This window comes from Oryctolagus cuniculus, chromosome 10 (genome assembly GCF_964237555.1).
Source record: "Oryctolagus cuniculus chromosome 10, mOryCun1.1, whole genome shotgun sequence".
Classification (NCBI taxonomy): Eukaryota; Metazoa; Chordata; class Mammalia; order Lagomorpha; family Leporidae; genus Oryctolagus; species Oryctolagus cuniculus.
Window position 1 is genome coordinate 10028263 of NC_091441.1, and position 23919 is coordinate 10052181.

Consider the following 23919-nt stretch of genomic DNA (forward strand, 5'->3'; position numbering starts at 1 on the left):
CCTGGAACCGATCCTTTATTTTTTATTTGACAGGTAGAGTTATAGACAGAGAGAGAGAGAGAGACAGAAAAGTCTCCCTTCCATTGGTTCACTCCCCAAATGGCCGCTACAGCTGGCACTGTGTCGATCCGAAGCCAGGAGCCAGGTGCTTCTTCCTGGTCTCCCATGTGGGTGCAGGGGCCCAAGGACTTGGGCCATCCTCCACTGCCCTCCCAGGCCACAGCAGAGAGCTGGATCAGAAGTGGAGCAGCCGGGACTTGAACTGGCGCCCATATGGGATGCCAGTGCCGCAGGCGGAGGATTAACCAAGTGAGCCACTGTGCCGGCCCTGGAACCCATCTTTAATTCTTTCCTCTACTCTACTGAGCCCAGTACCAGTTCTTCTTAGTGTACTACAATAGCTTGTCCAGCCCTCTCTCTCTTCCCACTGACACTAGTCTGGTTCAACCATCAGACTCTTCCTAGATCACTGAAATGTCCTCTTAAATTATCTCCCTATACCTAAATGTGTTCTCCTCCATCATTAGCAAGAGATTCAGTGCTATATTTCCTATCCTAATGCTACCAGAAGTGTCTGAAGATTTTTAACCTTCAAGTACTTTCTCTTCTTCATGATATATTTGCCACTCCTGGCTTCTGAATTATTTTTTCCTGACTTTGTGATTGTGTTATGTCCTTATGCTTTCTTTTATCACTTTCCTCTCATCTTAATGGTAAATTTTCCCCAAGGGATCATCACTGGTACTATTCTTACTCCAAATCTTCCTTTGGGGTTTGACATCTGTTTTTGAACAATCTTTTACCATACATATTGCTTTGAATTGAACTGTGTCCTCTGAGAAGACTTGTGAAAATCCTATCCCCCTGTACCATGAAAGAAAGCTTATTTGGAAATAGGATCTTTGCAGATGTCATCAAGGTAAAATGATGCAATTCTTAATTAGTGTGGGCCTTAATTCAATGACTGATGTCCTTATAAAAAGGTGGGAATTTTGACACAGACACACATGAGAGAATACCAAGGGCAAAACAGAGTTTAGAGTGATGTACCTATAAACCAAGAGCCATCAGGAGCAGAGGGAAGCAAGATAGCTTCTTCCTCTGGGCTCTGACACCTTCAGTTTGGATCTTCAGCTTCTAGAATTGAGAGACAATAAATGTCTGTTGCTTTAAGCCATAAATTTATGTGATTTATTACAGCAACCCTAGAAAGCTACTACACATAGAATTCCCAAGTATATATGACCTGTCCATGAAAGTTTATCAAGACTCAGATGTATTTCCAACAGCCTAACAAAATGCTAACTTGAAGCCATCTAAATGTCTCAATAGCCTCCAAACATCATACATCTTACATTTCTTTCCAAACCTCCGCTGTGTGTTGTAATCTCAATCTTAAATAATGGTACTACCACCCACCAGATGGTAAAGCCAGAAACCTTTGTTATTTGTGGATCCTTTTCCCACTTCACCCTTCAACTGCAATAATTCATCTTTATATCAAAACTTGAAAGAAACGTTGATTTCTGTCTTACCTTTATCCCCTTTTGTCTCTTCAGAACCCACACAAATCAGGTTTTTTTCTCATCACAATAATTTTTACTGTCATATTTGCAAATTACTGACTAGTAAAATCTAACTACATATGGAAGATATTGTCTGCCTCACAGCTTTCTCAAGTGAAGGCGCCCACACAACTCTACTACTAAGAGCCAGAAAGTGGAGTGAATGTCCTGTTTTTTCTTTATTGCCAAGTATGGATAACAAGTTCTTCAGTCAGTTGTAGCTTGGGACCTACAGAATCCTAGAGACGGAGTAACCCAACATCTCTATCCTAGTTCAAATGCCACACATGCTATGGTTTATAACACAGTTCTACACACACCCCTTTACTATCTTAACTTTCCAAATCTCACATCTCACAGCAATCACTTGAAGCATAAGAAAAAGCAATGAGAAAATTCAGCATAAGAGTTTTTATAATTGTTTGGCAAGTTTACAATATCTTAATGGGCTCAGTATACATCAGTGCAGGCTGAATTTTTAGTGGATTCCAATTCCATTTCAAGTACTAGGCCCTCCTTGGCTTCTTCTACTTGTCTTCCCATGTTTCCTGTGAAGATAATTTTCTATTTTTGTTTGACACAGCAATGTGTTTGTTTAAAAATAATCCATTGTTACCATGCCTCCCCTAAAAACTTCCTTGGCTATATGGCACAGTTTTGCCAGTGACACATGAGAGTCTAGTGGTCATTTTTAGAAATGTGTTGCCCTTCTAATGTGTATGCCAGGCCATTTCAGGTCTTTCTTCTTCCTGCTTGCATGTACAAGTTTAGGAAGTTCGAGATGGAAAGCCAGTGTGACATAATATTGAAGATCTTAAGCCATGATTCAGGTGGAAACCACACATTAAGAAAGCAGGAGAACCCAGTGATGCGACGGGCCTCATTTGGGCTTTCAGCAATGGGAGTAAAAGACAACTTCATCTGATTAACCATTGTCATCAGTTTCCTCTCGTAGTCATATTGATTGGATTAGGAACTGCCGGTCATTGCAAATTTGTAAATGTGTCTAACTGGAGAAATAAGGTAAATAAATATTAATCAAAGCTGGTTTTACTTCAAATCTTTATCATCTAATTGGGAATTTCAGATGAAATTATGTAATTGAAAACTCCCACAACAAACTTCACAACTGTCATGCAACTTTGCATCATTTTCTCACTATGTCTATGAAGCATTTTCCAATTCCCACAAAAGAATTAATGCTAAAGCCAAAGGCTGTCTCCACGTACTTATCTACATGTCTGTTTCCCCAACAAATCATGAATTTCTAAAGGAGGTAATATTGTATCTTTGAATCTTTTGCAAAGGAGCAAAGAAATTAATGGCTACATGGACAAAAGTATAAAAGTATCAATGGGATGTATGATTGTATGTTATCTGAAGGCACTAAAAGATAAAAATGAGAACACCTCAGAATTGAACAAGTTGTAGAAAAGTAAATTAGAGGGGCCAGTGCTGTGGCATAACAGGTAAAGACACCACCTGCTGTGCCAGCATCCCATATGGGCGCCGGTTTGAGTCCCGGCTGCTCCACTTCCAACCAGCTCTCTGCTATGGCCTGGGAAAGCAGAAGATGGCTCAAGTCCCTGGGCCCCTGCACGCACGTGGGAGACCCGGAAGTAGCTCCTGGCTCTGGATCAGTGAAGCTCCAGCCGTTGCGGCCAATTGAGGAGTGGACCAGCAGATCGAAGACCTCTCTTTGCCTCTCCTTCTCTCTGTGTGTAACTCCTTCAAATAAAAATAAATCTTTACAAAAATAAAAGTAAAGTAAATTAGAAATATGTACTTGTATATTTTTAGAATTTTGAGAAGGAGAAAGGGAGAAAGGATGGGAAAGAGGTACAAGGGGGAAAGGAGGAGACAAGAAGAGGGGGAGGGAGGACGAGGGCACACTTCCATCTGCTGGTTCCCTCCACAGAAGCCTTCAATGACTGGGAATGGGCCGGATCAAAACCAGGAGACAGAACTCAATCTAAGTCTTTCTCCTGGTGTCAGGGACCCAACTACTTGTGCCATCACCTGCTGCTCCCAGAGTCTGCATTTGCAGGAAGCTGGAATCAGGAGTGAAGCTAGTACTTGAACCTCGGTACTCTGATGAAATGAGAGCATTAACTGTTGACTTAGCTGCTATGTCAAATGCCTGCCTCTGGTCATTGGATTGTTTATATAAAAAAATTTGAAAGGAAGAGTAGTCACACACACACACACACAAACACATGGAGAGAAAGAGATCTTCTATCCATTGGTTCACTTCCCTAATGGCAGCAACACTTAAATCTTGTCCAAGTTGAAGTCAGGAGCCCAAAACTCCACCCAGGTCTCGCACATGAGTGGCAGTGATCTAAATAATTAGGCCATCTTCTACTTCCTTCCCAGACAAATTAGAAGGAAGCTGGATTGGAAGTGGAGCTGCTAGAACTAAAAACATTACTCTGATATGGGATGCCATGGTCACAGGCATTGGTTTAACCTACTGCACCCTAAGGCCAGGCCCTAGTCATTGGATTTTGGAACTAACAGAAGAAGTAGGTGTTTAACTGTTAATTGTAAGATGTACTCAGCTTTTTAGAAAGGCTTCTCAAACTCTGCACTGTTGACATTTGTACCAGGTACTACTTGGTTAAGCTAAAGCCACTTGTTCATTGCATGGTATTTAGCAGCACACCCTGTCCCCTAACCAGTAGTTATCAACAGCCCATGCAGTGTGAACACAAAAAAAAGTTTCTGATGAGGCAAAATTTCTGTCAGTTAAGTTTGCTGTTTAGAGTGATGGAACAGTGGTAACATGAGACTAAGATGTGGCTTAGCTCTGCTAATGACCAGTTGTGCACCTTGTGGCCTTAGATAAAATGATCCCATTGTTCCAAACCTTATTTCCCATATATATGACAGGAAGTTAGACTAGAAGTCTTTAAAATTTATCTTACTAAAACATTAAGTATGATCCTATTACACACACCCCAACACACCCTACTGACGTATTTTCATAGTCTGTGTGGATTAGAGAATGGAATTTATAAGATTGAAAACAAAAAATGTTACAAAACCTAGAGTGGCTATTTGGTGTGGTGGTCAGATCACTGCTTAGGGTACTCACATCCCTTTCTAGTATGCCTGAGTTTAAGTCCCAGCTCCACCGGATTCTGGCTTCCTGCTAAAACATACCCCAGGAGACAACAGGCAGTGGCTCAGGTAGTTTGATCTTGACTCATTTGGAACTCAGTCTGCATCTTTCATGTAAGTCTAAGCACTGTTTTATATTAAAAGAACACAGTTAAAAGTACTTTTCATCAGTACGATAGTACTTGAACTATTCAGCAACTATATTAAGTTACAATTTACTTTGACCTTCCTCAGGAAAGATTGTCTACACGTTTACAATGCAGAAGACAACGTACAGAAAAACTAATTATGCTAAATTGATTTAGAAAACACATCTCACTTCTGAATCCTTAAATTATAATTGTTTGGACAGCCCTTGCTAAATAATCTTTCAAGACAGAACTAATCCTCTTCAATGCATAATTGTTCTGGTTAACGTTCATAAATATTCTTGGCAGCAAGATGAAACCACTTGTGGATGAATTTTCTCCACATATCATGAGTTCTTTCACTCTTTAGCAAAGTTCGTTGATTTCTGCTACCCTTTCCTTGTTGAGTTCTTATAAAAAGCACTACCTACACTCTTTCAAAGAGAATAAAAGTGTCATTTTTTAATATCATAAGCAGTTGTCATTTCAGTTGGTTCTTTATATCAGTTGCTCCTATATCCCAACTGAACAAAACAAAATTTACCAAAACAGTAATGCTTACTGCATAATCTACAGCCTTAGTGAAAAGGCAAGGCAATGTGGCACCGCTGGTTAAGCTTTGGGGCACCAGCATCCCATTTTGAAGTACCTGGATCAAGTCCCAGCTCTGCCACGCTTCTGATCCTGCTTCCTGCTAATGTGCAAGGGAGCCAGCAAATGATGTTCTTGCCATTATGTGGGAGACCCAGATAGAGTTCCAGGCTCCTGGCTTACACCTGGCCTTGCCCAGCTCTTACAGGCATTCAGGAAGTAAACCAGCCAAAGAGATTTCTCTGTGTGTACCTTTCCCTTTCTGTCATTTATTTGAAAGGCAGAGTCATGGAGAGAGAAAGATCCTGCATCTGCTGATTCACTCCCCAGATGGCTGCAGTGGCCAAGGCTGTGTCAGGCCGAAACTAGGTGCCCAGAGCTTCCTCCAGGTTTCCCTTTGCAGATGCAGGGGTCCAAACACCTATGTCATCCTCCACTACCTTGCCAGGCACATTAGCAGGGAACTGGATTGGAAGTGGAGCAGCTAGGTCTAGAACCCACATCCATATGGGATGCCAGTATTACTTAACCACCAGAGCTCTGCCTTGCAAATAAATTGTTTTCATTTGAATGAAATTCTAAGAGATCAAAACTTGTTACTAAACATGTAGCCTATATTAGACTTTATACTTAATTTCACTATAAGAATATGGGAGAAAGATATGTACATGTAGAAAATTGTTTTTTCTCACATTATAAGGATATATATAAATAATATTTTAATGGCAAGCATACACTTTGGTAAGAAACAAGACCAAATCTACTATAAGGCATGAATTCATAAAGTACTGCATACAATTATCCTTTAAATTACTTTTAGCATGCACTTGGATCATGACATTGACCAGGCTTGAAGTCTCTTAATAAATATTTAAGCTTTAGAGTATATTTGAGGCAAACAAATATTCAAGAATTATAAATGACACATGCATAAATAATCATGATTTAGCAAAGCACCATTAGAATTATTATAAAATTTCCATTCAGGAAAAAGTAAAATATGGAGTGTCTTGAGTATCAATTTTCAAACCTGACACAAAACATTTCAAAGAACTCAAGGTTATCAGAACAGACTGCATGTCCGATTTTCTCTTCTCACCTCCTACCCCCTTAATAGAATAGTGTTCTTGTTGTTTTAAGAGATAATCCCATAACAGTGCTGAAACAGATACATCAAACAAGACATACTTTGAGATTTCTACACATCAGAGGCAGATAGGATCTGATGACAGGGACATCAAAGTGACAGAAACTACAACACACAGTATCCAAAACAGAAGACAGCCACAAAGCCACAAACCAACCTTCCCACAGTACCTAGAGAAAATCCTAGCACAGCATAAACCTAGCATCACAGTGCTACCTGCCTGGCCACAGGGCCTTAGGATCTTTCCTCTACCACTAACACACACAGCAGCGGCTTAGAAGATGGAGTTTAATGCCTGAAGAATTGACTTCTAAATAAAGGTGACCTCTCTGACTAGGGTCCTGGTGTAAACACTAGAGTCAAGGAGAGATGAACAACAAAGGCTCAGGGAACTTCAAGACCATAAGAAATACCAAAGAATAAAGAAGAGTGACCCCCACTGGCAGTGAAAAACACAAAAGGAATCCATACAACAAGGCTTTCTTAATTTAGCTCGCAGACATTTAGAATCTGCTTCCCTGGTCTCTACCCACAGCATAACATGAGACCTGCCTGAAAATGGGCTTTGCCTCCCTCTCAACCCCTTCCAGAGGTCAGGTGTGCTGGGTAAGTAGATGCAGCCATTGCACCAGCCTCCACTGGACTAGTCACTCATCGACAAAACGAGGTCAGCAGTTTGGTGGGAAGATTACTCTGAGTCTGGAAAACAGAATGCAGACCTCCAGACTCTAGCATTTAGAAAGAGCACTGGCTGCCTGGCAGGTATAATAATACTAATAACAGCAGTAGGACAGCAGTAGAATATAGCAATAGTATAGGTTCAAATTAATGAAAAATAATAATCACAAACACAGCTGAATGTTCAAGCCAAGATTAAAGTCTCTTTTGGAAACAATGGTGTATGTTTTTATTATGTTGTGAAAGTTATGGCTTGCATAATCTCACAGACATGAAGAAGTGAATGGCATTCTTTTTATTCTAAACACTTAACTGAATATTTCCCTCAGGATTTCATTGAATTCTGGCTAATCAATGCTGATTAACTCAAATTTATTTGATTTCCCACTAACAGAAATGAGAGAGCTAAAATGGCATCTCTGGACAGCAGAAAGGGAATATCCATTGAGGGCAGATCACAGATGACTGAGAATATTAAAACTCTAGTGTGACAGCAAAAGATATACAAAATCATCCACTAAGTATTAATAGAACTAAAATATGTACTGCCATTAGCTAATTAAATAAGGACACTACCATTTTCATTACATATCTCCCTTTACCAAGACATAACTTCATGTACTTTTAAAAAATTGTGGTATAGAAAAGAGGAATCAAGAAACATTTTTAAAAAATTGAAAAATGATTTTATGCCCATATATTACTACACAATAAGGACACAACTACATATGTTGATTTTCTTCATGAATTTTAAAAGCACCAAATCAATAAAAATGGAAAACTTTTGGTCATAAGTGAAATTGATATATAATTTAATCCATATTCTTGAAGTACAAAAATAAAAATATGCCAAGAAGTTTGCCTTTTAAAAAGAATTCAATGATGATTCATTTGTTAAGACATATAAAAGCAGGATTAGAATTGTCTTCTCAAATAGAAAGTGTATTCATATTAATGAAAATAACAGAAAAATTAACTTCCTGGTTAAATAACAGAAGTTAACACAAGGTGTTTATAACAAAGGTAACTTCAGTATTGAGGATCTTTAATACTGATCTCTAAAAACCCTCAAATATCTGTGACTATAACTACATTTATAATATCTTATATAGTTAAGATTAAAATTAATATATATTGCAGTATCACTTTAATTAAAATAATCGCCAAGGGCTTGGCAGTATGTTGTTATAAAAATCTTTAAGATACTCTTAGCCCAAGATTTTTCTGCTCTGTTTTTTCCTCCAGCTCATTATGCAAGCAAAACTCAGATAAGCTCTAGGCAATGCAACAAAGTTTGTTAATATTTTGACACCATAGTGTTGGAATTAATCTAATAAATTCTTTACCTCATTGGCTTTCAATATTTTTTAGGTAATGGAATTCTTTAAGAAACAAAAAAATGATGCTATACAGAAGTCAATTATGTTAAAAGTGAAATTTCTCTCATTAATGCTTACTTGGAATAGAGCTTGAAAATCTGCCCACTTGGAAACTCTTCTCACATAATTTTCTCCAACAATGGCCCTTAGAGGCCATCCATAAAATCCTCAGACTCTACAGAGCACTTTGGAAAACAACTACTATAATAAAATCACTATTTTACAGATAAAGATTCTTGACTTCAGCAAGAAGAAAAAAATTGTATGTCCAAATTTCTTCCTGTCCACCCACACATTCTTTTCTTATTAGTTTTCTGGGAACTTTTAAATATGTTTTCATCTAAAGATAATATCTATTACATAATCATTGATGTTTATTTCAAAAACAATACTAATAAGCACAAAGAAGACTACCACCCAGGATCTATGATCAGCTAAGCAATGAAGGCACTTTTGTACTTTTCATGACCTTGTTGTCTCTCTACCCATGTGTGAGCTACGGTAAGTGTATCCATGTGGATTTGTTACCATGATGCACTAATCTGAATGTGTTACCCTATATACCTAAAACTTTTACAGAATGTGGTAGGATTTTTCCTTCATCCTTGGCAGGTATGTGTCTTAGCAAGACCTCCAACATATCAGTCACTATTATCTGCTCACCTGGTGTGATTATCATCTTGTCATTATGACAACAATCCAGATCCCTTCAGAGCATATGACAATAGAAGAGAAAAAATTTACTACAGATCTGTACCAAGACGATCCATTCTAAATGAAGAAAAAGTATTTCAGAACCAGGGGACATCAGCAAAAATAATGGAATAGGAAACCCTGGGCCCAAAAACACAAAAACTTGTGGAAACAGTCAGAACCGAGCCATTGGAATTATCCAAGGAAAGTTCCCAGATGGCTAACAGTCACATGCAAAGATACTGATCATTAGTCACTATGAAATACAAATGAAAGCAACAATGGCATACTCCTCTGCACTCAGTGGGAAGGCTAGAATAAAAAGACACAGTCACAAGTATTGGGCTCTGAAAGAAATGCAAGTCTCCTATGCTGTGGTAGGAACAGAACAATGCTGCGACTCTGGAGGACCACCTGGCATGTCTTCAGAATGCACACCTTTTGAAACTGCATTGAAATAACCTACAGCCACACAAAAATGTGAATATAAAAGTCTATAACAGCATTACTCACACTAGACAACAAAGTGGAAATAACCCAATGCCCATTACCTGATCATAAACAAAGTCTGATTTATCCACATGATGTAACATAATTAAGCAACAAAAAGTAGTTAAATGTGCTACAGTGTCAAGGAAGCTTGCAAACATAAGTTAAAGCAGTCAGAAAAAAAAAAGACAACATGATTCCATTCACATAAAATTATATTGTAAAAGGTACTTAAAATACTCGTAAATAAAAGGTTGTGCAAACATTTTGGGAAATTTGTGTATAGTTATTTCATAGTACACATTTTCTATGAACAGTTACAAGACACCTCATATGAAATATCAAGAATGGGCAAATTATATACAGTTACAAATTAGATTATTTGTGTACAATTGCCATTAAGGGGAAATAGTGAGTGACTAAAAATGGGTATACTGTTTCTTGATTTTCTGTTATTTTTATTGATAAAATGTTCTATAAGTGATAATAATGATGGATGCACAATTCTATAAATACACTAAACCTATTGAATTGCATAAATGGGTGAATTGTATGTAATGCAAGTTATATCTTCATAAGATTGTTTTATTTGCCAGAAAGTTTTCCTAAGTTACCAGAACTTCTTATAGTCAATGACAAGTCTGTAGAATTGCTGATATAATTCATCTCTATAGTCAGCTGTATTTTTGCCACCTTTCTCCTTCCCTCACTGCATGATTTTCTACTTCTCTGCTTCAACAGACAGACATTATTGATTATGCAACCATCAGCAAATTATATTCAAAATGAATCAATAATAAGTAAAATATACTAACTTATAAAATATAATTCACTATTAGGCCAATATGTGACACAGGTTATTGAACTGCCATGAAAATACAAATCTAATAACGGTGAAATGTATTTTTTCTTTTCTGTACAAATATAAATTTTGTATTTCCTAACTGCCTCATGAAATCTAGCTACACAGTACATGGAAAATAATTATCAGCAAGTCTTACTATTAGGTTTCCCATGGCATGCTACTTTATCATTGTTTTTTTCTTCTTAGGATTTTTTACTTGAGAGGCAGAGTTACAGAGATAGAGAGGTCTTCCATCACTGGTTCACTCCCCATATGTCCGCAACCACTGGGGCTGGGCCTGGCCGAAGTTTTTTCTGGGTCTCCCACGTGGATGCAGGAGTCTAAGCACTTGGGCTGTCAGCAGGGAGCTGGTTGAAAGTGAAGCAGCCATGACTTGAACTGGCACCCACATGGAATGCTGGCACCACAGGCAGATGCTTAACCTACTACACCACAGCACTGGCCCCTATCATTGTTCTCTGATAACTGTCTCTTAATTTTCTATTGTGCCACCAGCTCACACACGTATATAAAGGCACAAACATGTGTGTATACATAATAACTTTTACCCAACTATATCTTTGGCATTTCCACTCGTCGTTTACCAAGGCACCATAAGATCTGGGCAAGGTGTTTGACAACATTGGTTAGTCTCATAAAAAAAAGATGCAGTTCTTGGGGATTTGACAGCGAACAGGAATGGTAAAGGATCCTCACTAGGAGGCCAATGCTGTGGTACAGTGGGAGAAGCCATCGCCTGTGATGCATGCATCCCCTATGAGCACTGGTTGGAGTCCTGAATGTTCCACTTCTGATCCAACTCCCTGATAATGCACCTGGGAAAGCAACAGAAGATGCCCCAAATGCTTTGGCCCCTGAAATCATATAGGAGACCTAGAAGGAGCTCCAGGTTCCTGGTTCCAGCCTGGCCCAGACCCTGCCATTGTGGCCAACTGGAGAGTGAACCAGCAGTAGGAGGATATTTCTCCTCCTCCTTCCCTTCATTCCTTAGTGTCTTTCAAGTAAGAACCCTCCCACAAGTATTCAGACCAGCCTCTATCCAAATTTAGAGTAAGCCAAGTGCTGGAGATTCTTTTTCCACATACTCATGTTAACTGCCTTGGAATTATCTTTAATTCTTCAAAATTTTGGTACTAAATTCTGGTTTTTAATGTTTCCTCAAGTATTCTTTTTTAATCAAAGTGAGAAGCTCTAAAAAGATTCATCGGAGACTGTAAGTAGAAATTACTTGCTCAGAAGGCAGGACTATTTCTCATCGTATGCTTTCTCAATTCCTTCAAAGCACTCCTGTATCCTGTTCACCTTTTAATCCCCAGTCCTCAGCACATTCGCTTGATATATACTTGGCATTCAATGCACACAGTAAACAAGCATATGATTTACTAAATCAGTTACACGATAAGGGTTTGGATATTTTTTAACAAACATATTTCATTGAATGGAATGACTGGGTGAAGTTTCAAAATCATTATGGCTTGATCTTTCTTTTTTAAAAAAATAGGACTTGGCAAAAATCCTTTTCATCTGAATCATCTAGGTCTCATGGCAGAGGAAATTAAACTCAGTATCTCTCACAACAAATGGTGACAGCTACAGATAAATACAGGATTGTCAGGGAAAAGAACATATTCCTGGAAATCAGAATTCTATAAAAATGGTAGCTACCCAATATGAACTCATAAGCAGTAAATCAGTTAGTGAAAACCAAATTATAAATGTAGACACAGCTTCATGTTATCTTTGGAAAATTAATGAAAATTTACAGACAAATAGGGATTTTGGATCCAGAAAGTAGTAACTTTTACAATTAAAAGAAATGTAGGGGCTAGCGCTGTGACTCTAAGGGTAAAGCCACTACCTGTGGTGCAGGCATCCCATGTGGGCACCAATTCAGGTCCTGGCTGTTCCACTTCTGATCCTGCACCCACATGGGGGACCCAAAGGAATCTCCTGGTTTTGGATTAGTCCAGCTCTGGCTGTTGCAGTCATTTGGGGAGTAAACCACAGGGTGGAAGATCTCTCCCTCCCCTTCTGCCTCCCTGTAACTATCAGGTAAAATAAATCTTTAAAAAAATTTTAGAGAAATCAACTATTTTCAAGATGCCCAAGTAGATCAAACAGTCACAACTGATTCTTCCCTCTTAGCAGATGATGCTAGTCTTGGATCATGTCTTTCATAGACTGGCCTATATTACCTGCCTAGTTCTTATTTTTTTAATTTGAGAGAGAACTCCTTTCTGCTGGTTCATCCCCTAAATGTCTATGATAGCTGACTCCTACACAGTCCTAGGTAAGAGCCAGGAACAAAATCTTAGTCTCCCATGTGGGTGGCAGGAACGTAATTACTTGAGCCATCACCATTCCCCCCAACACCCTCCGGCCCGGGTTTGAATTAGCAGGAAACTAGAATCAGGAGCTAAAGCTGGCTATGGAACCCAGGTGCTCCAATGTGGGACATGAACACCTTACTAGGCCAAATGCCCACCCTCATCTGCCCAATTTTTGTTATTATAGTTAATTTTTATTCAGTTGAAAGAGAAAAACAGATTCCTACTGACTGATTCATTCACACCTCAAATGCCAGAGCCATCAGGGCCCGGCCAGACCAGACCAAAGCCTGGAGCCAGGAACCCATCCAGGTCTCCTACATGGGTGGCAGAAACTGAATTACTTATGCCATCTTAGTGTTTTTCCAAATACTTCAGTACCAATCAGCATCAAACATGGTTATATTTCAGACAATGATCAGAATATTTTTGCATCTCTCAAAATCTTCACGTCATGATAGCCACTAAGCCAGTGATATAAGCTTTGCATTTTATATCCTTAAAAATATAACTTCTATTAATGAGTAAATTGCATTCAGCTTTAGGGAATGTTAAGCATACCTGCTTAATATTTAGGTATTAAGATAATTAACAGATAACCTAATTAAGATAAGCATAGGATTATACATGCTGAGGAATTTCTCATTTAAGTTAGTAGAAATTGTAGAAGCAAATAAGAATGTTGTAAAAAATGAAGATACGGAGAATTAAGTTTATAAACTTTTATTTTGGATAAGTTTTATCTTCTCTTTTCCACATATGAAATAAACTAACTTCTTGGATACCGCGGTACATATCAAATTAACCTCCCCTTTCTCCCTGGCTGCCCTCCAGTGTCACCAGTGTTTCACTTAGCCGCATTCTTATAACTTTCAGAGTGCAAATTATTTACAGCTGTAGACAATCTCTAGCAGTGAAAACAACGACCATTTTAAAATTTAAGGGAGAAATTCAATCTGATTCCTTTGTCTTGGCATTTTTTTTCCTGTTTAAGAGGTGGCTTCCAAGAAGTAAAATATCTGACATTACTTTGGAAAAAGTTCTTATAACTAATGATATATCACTTAGGATATGCTGGTATTGATCTTTTCTTCATTTTGTATTCTTTAATATTCCAGTTTTCATGGCTCATGTCCCAGGAATTAAAATTTTGTAATATTCATTTGCCCTCCCCCAACCCATTTACCAGGAAGTTTTAACTCTTCTTTTCAAGCTCATATTAATTGATTTCCTTTGTTTGTACTTTTCATATTCATTTTATTCTGAAATTTTTCTGCTAAACAGAGGTATCTGGGAACATGTACCAGCTAGCTCTCCCAAAGTAAATACTGAAGCTATTTGATTTGTTTAGAATGATCAAGAAAAAGAAGAATACACTCCAGTGCTAACAGTCATTCCTTTCTTGAGCTACACACATTTCTAAATCAAGTATTAGAAATAACCAGAAAAATAATATTGATGTAATCATTTACTGAGATGCTGTGTCAATGAATAAAAAATATTTTAAATAATCAGACTTATTTTCACAAACATTAAGAATGAAAATTATCTAGTTTCTTAGGAGCCCAGTTTTTGCCCAATTCTGCAAAGTACAAAGCGAAATGGAAAGTTGGCTGAGGAGCTTACAGAAGGAGCCAAGCCAGACAATGTGGATCAGAAAGTAAAATTTTGCCCATTGTTTACATATCAGACGTTCTCCACAGCTGTAGATAATTTGTACTCCACAAGTTTTAAGAATATGATGCCGAGTATGGTTTTGCTCTAATTATCTGGCGTGGCTGCCTATACTTACCAGCTTTTCTGGATTTTTTCCAACTTTCCATTTCACCTTGTGCTGGCAACAAAAGTATTTAAGAAAATCATTTGAGTGAATACTTCTTCCTTCTTGTGGATGGCACTAGGTTGTTTAGGAGGCACTGGTAGCCTCTGCTTTTGATTGACAGCCCACAGTACTCAAACTTGGAACTGAGAACCCTTGGACCTTTGGTTGATGTCATAAGAGAAGAATTTAGTTCTGGTCCTCATTACATTTGATTCCATACTTTGCTACATTCATCAATCTTGGAAGTGTGCAGAACTGAAATAATAAAGATCATAACAACTACATGGTGGAACAATAATTCTAAAATGTTGTGAAATGGGAGAGAATTATTTACCCCAAGAGACTCTAACCAGGCATTTAAAAGCTAATTATATCTTTAGAATTCTTATTTCCAAAAGATACATCCATGTGTATATATGAATGTGTCTCTGTACTTCAGAGGAACTTATTTGTGCATAAGTGTAAATTTCCTCTTAAGAATAAATTTCCACCTGGATGAAGATCATGCTGTGGATATGAATGACTTCACATGATTGAGTCTTTCCCTATTCTGCAGTTTGGGGTCCATTTGAAAAGTTATTTTAGATGAAATTTCAAGATTTAAGGCAATCGAAAAGAGTCATTTCATCTCCTCAGGGTTCCTAGGAAACACAAAATAGCAACAGACCTAGATAAAAACCACAGCTTTCACAGGAAACTACAATGTCACAAAAGACAATGAGGCCGTATTCTCCATGCAAGCTGATACTACATTCTTATTTGAGGCAAAACATGTTCCATACACAGTCAAGGAAGAAAAAAATGTAGGAACACATACAATCATACAGGAAATTATTTCAATTGAGGAGTAATGAACAGGCTTTCAGTAGAGAATCTGATAGGGAAGGGGTGTGATCTTAGAAGAGATAGAAGGTCACTTCAAGGAGATAGCCTTGGAGCAGAGACGTGGCCACCCAGTTCTTGTTAGCATTCCATGTGAGCTGATGGATGGGTTCCACACATGTCCAAGGGTCTATGCACACACACTTCAGAAAAGACATTCCAAGCCATCTATACGACACAAGGGTACACTAACAGGACATGCCCAAATACTTGGCCTCAAATACTAGTGATGTCTGCTTTATATTTCAGGTGTTATTTATCTTATTGCTTCAAAGTTTTTTTGCTATATTGCTTTTAGAAGCTATTTGATGGTATTAATTTCATTATCAACTTATTTATCAACAAAACTTTAGTTAAAAATTTAGCTACTTTAACATCCTAAGTAGTCTATCCTCATTTTTTACCTCCCATATTTTCTTTTGCCTGAAATCACCGATTCGAAAAATTTTGTGTTAAAACTTTTATGACCCAAATGGTAATTTTCTTGATCTATAGTTTTATAGATGTGTAATAAGTATTTAAAGCTTTGTATTTATCCCTGTGAAACTTTTAACCAAATTTCATGCATTTTGACAATTAGAATTGTTATTTTTTAATAGTATTGATTCAATAATGCATTTCTTATACAGTTCACTAAGCATTTAAACAGCATTTGAAATGTTTAAAGTGCTGTATGTTATATAAAATTTTGATGTTAATACTTAGCTTTATGTGTGTGTATATCTGTGTAGGATAGAATTTGAAATAATCTGTAGTAAAATCGCTAATTGGTTCTTATCTCTCATCTTTTCCTCCCACGCTGGAGATATCTAAGATTCTACAAGAGGCTACCAGAAAATAAAGGATTAGCCCCTCCCCTTCAGTCAGACCAACATATCCACAGAGTCCCAAAGAGATCTTGATCAGATTTCTTGTCTTGTTTTTTTCTCTTTCATAGAAATAGATAACTCTTAAAGGAGAGTCTCCCATGTGCTGATTCATTCCTCAAATGGCCACAACAACCAGGAGTGGACCAGGCCAAAGTTAGGAGCCTGGGACTCCACCTGAATCTCCCACTAAGATACAGGGGCCCAAGTGCTTGGGTCATATTCTACTACTTTTCCAGGCATGTTGGCAGGGAACTGGATTGGAAATGGAGCAGCCAGGACTTGAACTGGTGCCCATGAGATGCCATCATTGCAGGTGGTGGCTTAACTCACTGTGCCACAATCTGGCCCCCAAGTTTTTCAGTCTGAAGAGTAGAAGCCCAGCACTCAACCCGTTTATTCAGACTGTTTTCTTTATCAGACCACAGTCTTCTCGAGGTGTGCACAATGATAAAAATCCTCAGGCACACCTGGAACTCTAGTGCAGGCCATCAGCAAAGGGGTTAATATCCAAAAAGCAAAGAATCCTGAGAGAAAGGTGGAGAAAACCAGAGAAGATGGGGAGGTGGGGTTGGAGGGGAAAAGAGAAGAAAAGAGGGAGGGTTGGGGGGAAGAGAGAAGAAAGGAGGGAGGAAGGGAGAGAGGGGGAGAGAGAGAGATACATTCAGTTAAAACTGGGACAGAGTAGAGGGGCAGTTCAAAAACTTTATGAAAATAAAATTCAAAGATATTTTGGATTTAAGAAGTTTTTGTATCATGCACACTTGTACTTAAACAGACATTTCTCCAAAGAGGATCATAAATGAGGACCCATGTTGTGATGCAGTGTGGTTAGACCACCACCACTTGCAATGCTGGCACTCATAAGAGTACCAGTTCAAATCCCTGCTGCTTTGCTTCCAATCCAGCTTCCTGCTAATGTGCCTGGGAAAGCAAAATAGGATAGCCCAAGTTCGAGCCTCAGCCACCCATGTGGGAGAATCAAAGTTCCAGCCTCCTAGCTTTGCTGTGGCCAAGCCCTGGCCATTTGAGGCTATTTGGGTAGTGAATCAGCAGATGGAACAACCATCCAACTCTCTGCCTTTTAAGTAAATTAATATTTTTATTAAAAAAAAACAGTAATGAGGTGTATGTAAACGTGCTCAACCTCATTCATCAAGGAAATGCAAATCAGAACCATGAGGTATCATTCATACCTGTTAGGCTGATTATTTTCAAAAGCAGAAAAGCTAACAATTGGTGAGAATATGGAGAAACTAGAACCTTTGTACACTTTTGATAGAAATGTACAATGGTGCAACCACTCTGCAAAAACCAAGAAAGTTTCTTCAAAATTTAAAAATAAAACTACCATGCGATCAGCTATCCCACCTTTGGGTTTATAGCCAAAGGGACTGCAATCAGAATCTTAGAGAGCTACCTGAACTCTCATAGGCATCATAGAATTATTCAGACTGGCCAAGATACAGAAATATAATGTCCATGGACAGGTGAATGGATAGAGAAATGAGATTATATACACCCACTGGAGTATTATTCAGCCTTGATAAAAAAGGAAATCCTAATTTATGTGACCACATGGATGAACCTAGAGGAAATTATGCTGAATGAAATAAGCAAGACACAGTAGATAAATGTTGTATGGTTCCACCTGTATGAGATGTGTGAAACAGTCAAATTCATCCAAGTGGAGAGAAGAATGGTGGTTGCTGGGATTGGGGGTGGTAGGTGTGGAGAGGAGAAGATGGGAAGTCATTACTTCAGGAAATCTTGTTTCAATTACACAAAATGAATACATTCTGGAGACTTTCTATACAACACAATGCCTGTGTCAACCATACTGTATTGGAAAATTTTATTGAACCATTGACCTCATGTCAAGACTTTTACCTCATGTCAAGACTTTTACCTCATGTCAAGACTTTTTATGACAAAAAAGGAGCCATGAAGTGATGGATACATCCATGACCCCGACTGCTGTCATGGTTTGTGGTTATGTGCATGTTTCCAAGCTCTTCAAATCGTATTAAATACGTGTACTGTTTTAATGCATTAATTATATGACAATGAAGATATCCATTTAAATATGATAGTCTACAAATGATAAAAAAAAAAAATCTGTTGCAATGTTGGCTCCCTATACCAGCACTGGTTTGAGACCCAGCTGCTCCACTTCCAATCCAGCTTCCTGTTAATGCAACTGGGAAACCAGCAGCCTAGTACTTGGGCTCCTATACCCACACGGGAGACTGGAAGAAGCTCCTGGCTCCTGGCTTCGGCCTGACTCAGCCCTGGCCATTGAGGCCATTTGGGGAATGAGTCAGCAGATGAAGATAGCTAGCTCTCTCCCTCTCCCTCTCCCTCTCTGTAACTCTGCCTTTCAAATATATATATATATATATATATATACACACACACATATATATACATACATATATACATATATATATATATATTTTGGACAGGCAGAGTGGGCAGTGAGAGAGAGAGACAGAGAGAAAGGTCTTCCTTTGCTGTTGGTTCACTCTCCAATGGCTGCCGCGGCTGGCACGCTGCGGCCGGCGCACCACGCTGATCCGATGGCAGGAATCAGGTACTTATCCTGGTCTCCCATGGGGTGCAGGGCCCAAGCACTTGGGCCATCCTCCACTGCACTCCCTGGCCACAGCAGAGAGCTGACCTGGAAGAGGGGCAACTGGGACAGAATCTGGCGCCCCGACAGGGACTAGAACCCGGTGTGCCGGCACCGCAAGGCGGAGGATTAGCCTAGTGAGCCGCAGCGCCGGCCATATATAATTTTTAATAAAAGAAATTAACTGTTGGCTGTAAGATTTAGATTTTTTTTCTTAAGAAAAAAGATACTGGACTGTTGCTATCACTGAAAGTATAATATCCCTGTTCAGGAATCCTTTGACTACAGACATTGTCATTTCTCTATGCACTCTCAGTATGGTTTAGATTACGAAAGAGGCATATCATGTTGGGTAACCAACTAAGATTCCTTTCTGAGAAAATGTTAATAAATCTTCCAACAGCCCTTTGAAATTTCCTTTGGGTGGAAAATGATTCCCAGCTGAAAACACTTGAACTGTTTGATAATCTACAAATATTTTATCACCTCTTCAGGTGATGGATTATATTCAGAAATAGTTAATGTAAGGATAACTCTAAGGGCACAGAAATTATGCAAAGTTCAATTCTTCTATAAAAAGCTCTTAATGTGGTAGTGATATATTGAAAGATTGATTTCCAAGCATACATCTGGAGTCTATTTCTAAGGATTAGGGCAAGATGTCACACAATGTACATTTTTTAAATGCTACACGTTAGTAATAACATTAAAGTTCTACTCTGTGCTGTGGTTAGATGATTCACATGACATTGTAAATATTATGATTGAGTATCTGATATAACAGAGGAATCTTGGCATCTTAAGAAAGCACAACATCTTAGTCCATTTTGTGCTACTATAACAGAATGCTCTGGACTTCCAGTTTATCAAGAATTTATCAGAATTATTTCTTACCGTCTTGGAGGCTGGGAAGTCCAAGATCAAGGGACCCATATCTGCGAGGACCTTTTGATGCATCATCCCACGGCAGAAGGCTGCAGAGCAAGAGAACGTGAAAGTGAGAGGATAGCTCAGGATAACTCACTCACTCCTGTGAATACTTAATGACATTAATCACCTCGTTAGGCTTCTCTCTCCAACACTGTTGCATTGCAGATTAAGTCTGCAATACATGAACTCTGGGGACACATTCAAGTCATATCTATCCTTGCCCCCCAAAACTTATGTCCTTCTCACAATACAAAAATACATTCATTCTATTCCAATAACCCCAAGTCTTTTTCCAACATCAGAAGTCCAAAGTTCAAAATTTCATCTAAAATCAGATGAGACTTAAGCATGGATTATCCTGAGACAAATTCCTTTCCAACTGTGAACCTGTGAAACTAACAGGTATGCTTCCAAAATACAATGATAGAAGAACATAGGATAGAAACTTCTGTTCCAAAAAGAGAACTAGGAAAGAGCAAAGGAGTAGCCAATCTCAAGTAAGTTTAAATCTGAATAGGGTAAACATTAAGTCTCAAAGCAGGAGACCAAGCCACTTTGACCCCATGCAACACAACTGTGGACACTATGTCAGGATATTAGCCCTTGAGACCTCAAGCAAATCTGACCTTACGGCATGACAAGATTCAGTCTTCCCAATAGTTCGCCCAGGTTGGAAGTTCATGTCTTAAAGTTTTCCCAGGCTGAAGTGGCACCCTGTTGACCTTTGGTTCTAGAGTTTTTGGTGCTTCCCCGTTCTCAAGATCTACCACACATCTCCTTAGTGGGGACTCTGCAGCGACTCCTTCCTACAGTCCCATTGCACATTGCCCTAATGGAGGTGGTCTATGATGGCTCAAGCTCTGCGTCAAGTCTTGAGGGTAAGCATTCAGCTGATTTTGGCCTCTGCTGCTTGGTTTCTTATTCAGCTGCTAGTTAATGCACATCCTCAGAGGCAGAAGGTGATGGCTAAAGTACGTGAGTCTCTGCTACCCATAGGAGAGATCCTAATTGAGTTTTAGCTTCTAGCTTCTGCCAGCCCTGGCTGTTGCAGGCATCTGGGGATTGAACCAGCGTGCAGATATCTAAGTAAGAGGAGTATGAATATTTACTAGAAGTGTCCTCCTGGGATCCTAGAATGTCTGCAATGTCCTGTGAATTCTAGGTGGAGGCCACCATGGCTCCATGCCCTTATATTCCGTGCACTTGCAGAATTAATATCACATGAGCACCACTAAGGCTTATGGCCCTGCCAGACTGGCAGGTGTAGACACGCCTTGGCCCACTTGAGCTATGGCTGGGCAGCTGAATTTGGGGAATGAAATCCAAAGGTGCCTCAAGACAGTGAATGCTAAGTAGCCTCAGGTCCTTCTCTGGCAAACTTGCCTTCAAGTTCTGACCCTAGGCCTTGGTGGGAGGTGCCTCATGTCCCAACGCTGTTGCACTGTGGATAATTTTCCAACACATGAACTAACATCTCATGAAGAGTATGCCACTTTAGCTTGGAATCTCACAAAAATTAGGTTATGGTCAAGGCTATTAGAGGACAATGCAGCTTTGTTAGTCATAGATGAAGCGAGGAGGTGCAGCACAGGGGGAGGTAGGACAAAATAAGGTGTCCAACTTAGTGGACTTGGAAAAACTAAAACACCTCATGCTTCCTCCATGTGTCCTGGCTCTGCTAAGCACAGGGCGTAGTCAACAGGAAGAATGTACCTTTCCTGTGGTCAGGCTGGCTCCCGAAGAAGGAAACAGAAGGATGTGGCCTGCGTGAGCACATTTCGTTTCAGCTTCTCAGACTTCCAACATGGTCAGCACTTTCACTGCTCCCCCTTCCACTCTGGGGGATGACGGAGAAGGTAAAGAGGCCCAGTGTTTAGGGAAAGTCTTTCTTGCTGATTCTGTGAGCTGGGAATATGAGGTCTGCTCCAACGCTGCTCAGCTTTATCACTCTCCTAGCTCACTGGCCTAACCACACAGTCAATTAGGGCCATGACTCTTCTCTGAGAGGAAACAAAACCAGCTTCCAACTTCCAGCTTCAGCTTGCAACGCTGTACTGCACTGCACCTCAGTGACGATTCCTACTCCCCTGGCTACACCCTTGATGTCACTGGGCAAGAAACATCAGGTTCTTGCTGCTCTCTGCTGGACAGCCGACTCACCAGATGAGAACTGGGTTTCGTTCAAGCTGGCAGCCTTGAGGCAAGAGTGACCCCTGAATCCAAAACATGCTCTGTCTGCCCAAGCAGCCACCAAAAAGGGCTTTTAAAGGGAAGGAGGAGCTGCAGGTGGAGGTCAGAAGAAACAATGAGTGCAATCAACTGACAAGCATATTTGCAGGCTTTGTTCTGCTGATGGTCTGATGAGGAAAGCTGGGGCACTAGCCAGCTGGAAGGTTCTTGTGAATGCAGCTCAACTGTTTGCACTTGATGGCCGCATGCTTTCTCCTTAGCTGGGTGTGAGGTCTGCCTTTCCATCTCCTTTCAGTGGGCTCTGAAGTTCTTATGCAGACATTATTATTCTAAGACACAGGCACTTCATAATATCAGTAGGTTTGTTTTGTTTTTCTTTTTAAATAGGAAAATTGAAAGGAAAATATCTTCATTACTGTTACATTAATACTGTGCTCTGCTTACCACTGCAGCATAAATCATATCTCAAAACACAGTAAGATACAACACTCATTTTTTTAAGGCTCACTGAATGAGCCAATGTGAAAGTCTTGTCTTTGCTCTACCACCTCTGAGGCCTTGATCAGAAGGACTCAATAGCTGGGGATGACTGGACAGCTGAGGAAAGATTTGGATGCTGTTTCATACACATTTCTTATGACTGAATGTAGGCGACTGAATCTGCGGGATGGGACCACACCTGGTGCCGTGGGCTAGAGCTCCGATGCATTGCTGCTTCATGTAGACTGTGGACTCCAGTGCACTTGGGTTGCTTACACAGCAACTCAAGGCTACAAAGCCAGCAGCCCAAGACAACCAGGAGGCAGCTACATGGCCTATCAAACTTAATCCAGATAGTTAGGCATGTCACTTCTGTTGCATTTGATGTTTTCATCAAGTCCCTGAAGGAAGCAAAATTCAAGGGGAACAGACATAAACTCTCAGCTCTTTTTTTAAAAATGTTTTATCTTTTTTAAACTTATTTGAGAAGGAGAAAGAAAGAGAAATTTCTCATCTGCCACTTTTACTCCCTAAATGTCTGCAACAGCGAGGCCTGGGTCAGACCAAAGTCAGAGCAAGAGACTATCCAAGTCTCCCATATGGGTGGCAGGGATCCACATAGTTTAGTCATCACTGCTATCTCCCAGGATGCACATTAGCAGGAAGCTGGGATTGGGAGTAGAGCCAGAACTAGAGCACAGGCGATCTGATATGGGACGCAGGTGCTACAAACAGCATCTTGAACGCCAGGCCAGATGCTTGTCTCAGCCTCAACTCTGTAAGAGAAATTATCAAATCTTATTCAGAGGTGCGCTCAGACTTCCACAATGCAGTAGTTATTAGTGTTCATTTTGTCCCATAAGGGTGAGAAATTAGTCAGAATGTATTAATTAGTTCCAAGACAAGTTTGGCAAAGTCAAAATTTACCTCTCTGCTGTGTTTCCTATCCAGTTAGAGCCCTTAAGCATTTCAACATAAGATCCTCCTCAGAGAGATTAAATGGCAACAGATACAAGAGTAAGTTTCCTATATACACTCTGATAAAAGATTCCACGATATATAAATGTTCCAATATATTGAATGTAGTTTCTCTTTAGTAATGTTCAGAGGAAGAAATTAAAGGTAAATACTA

The 23919-nt window shown here is 39.5% G+C and overlaps 1 protein-coding gene across 8 annotated transcripts in view; it reads right to left on the reverse strand.

Annotated features, from left to right (window-relative positions):
* CCDC102B (coiled-coil domain containing 102B) overlaps nt 1-23919 on the reverse strand; it is a 391238-nt gene that overhangs the window by 337800 nt on the left and 29519 nt on the right. For 2 of the 8 annotated variants that reach the window (XM_070050066.1, XM_051851119.2), the window contains exons 1-2: nt 21831-22009; nt 20082-20161 (exon numbers count right to left, since the gene is read on the reverse strand). In XM_070050066.1, the coding sequence (XP_069906167.1) occupies nt 20082-20161; nt 21831-21894 (144 nt within the window). In that variant the 5' untranslated portion in view covers nt 21895-22009. Of the gene's footprint in view, nt 1-20081; nt 20162-21830; nt 22030-23919 lie in introns of those variants that run through there. The other 6 variants (XM_051851122.2, XM_051851123.2, XM_070050062.1 and 3 more) reach the window with 6 other exon arrangements.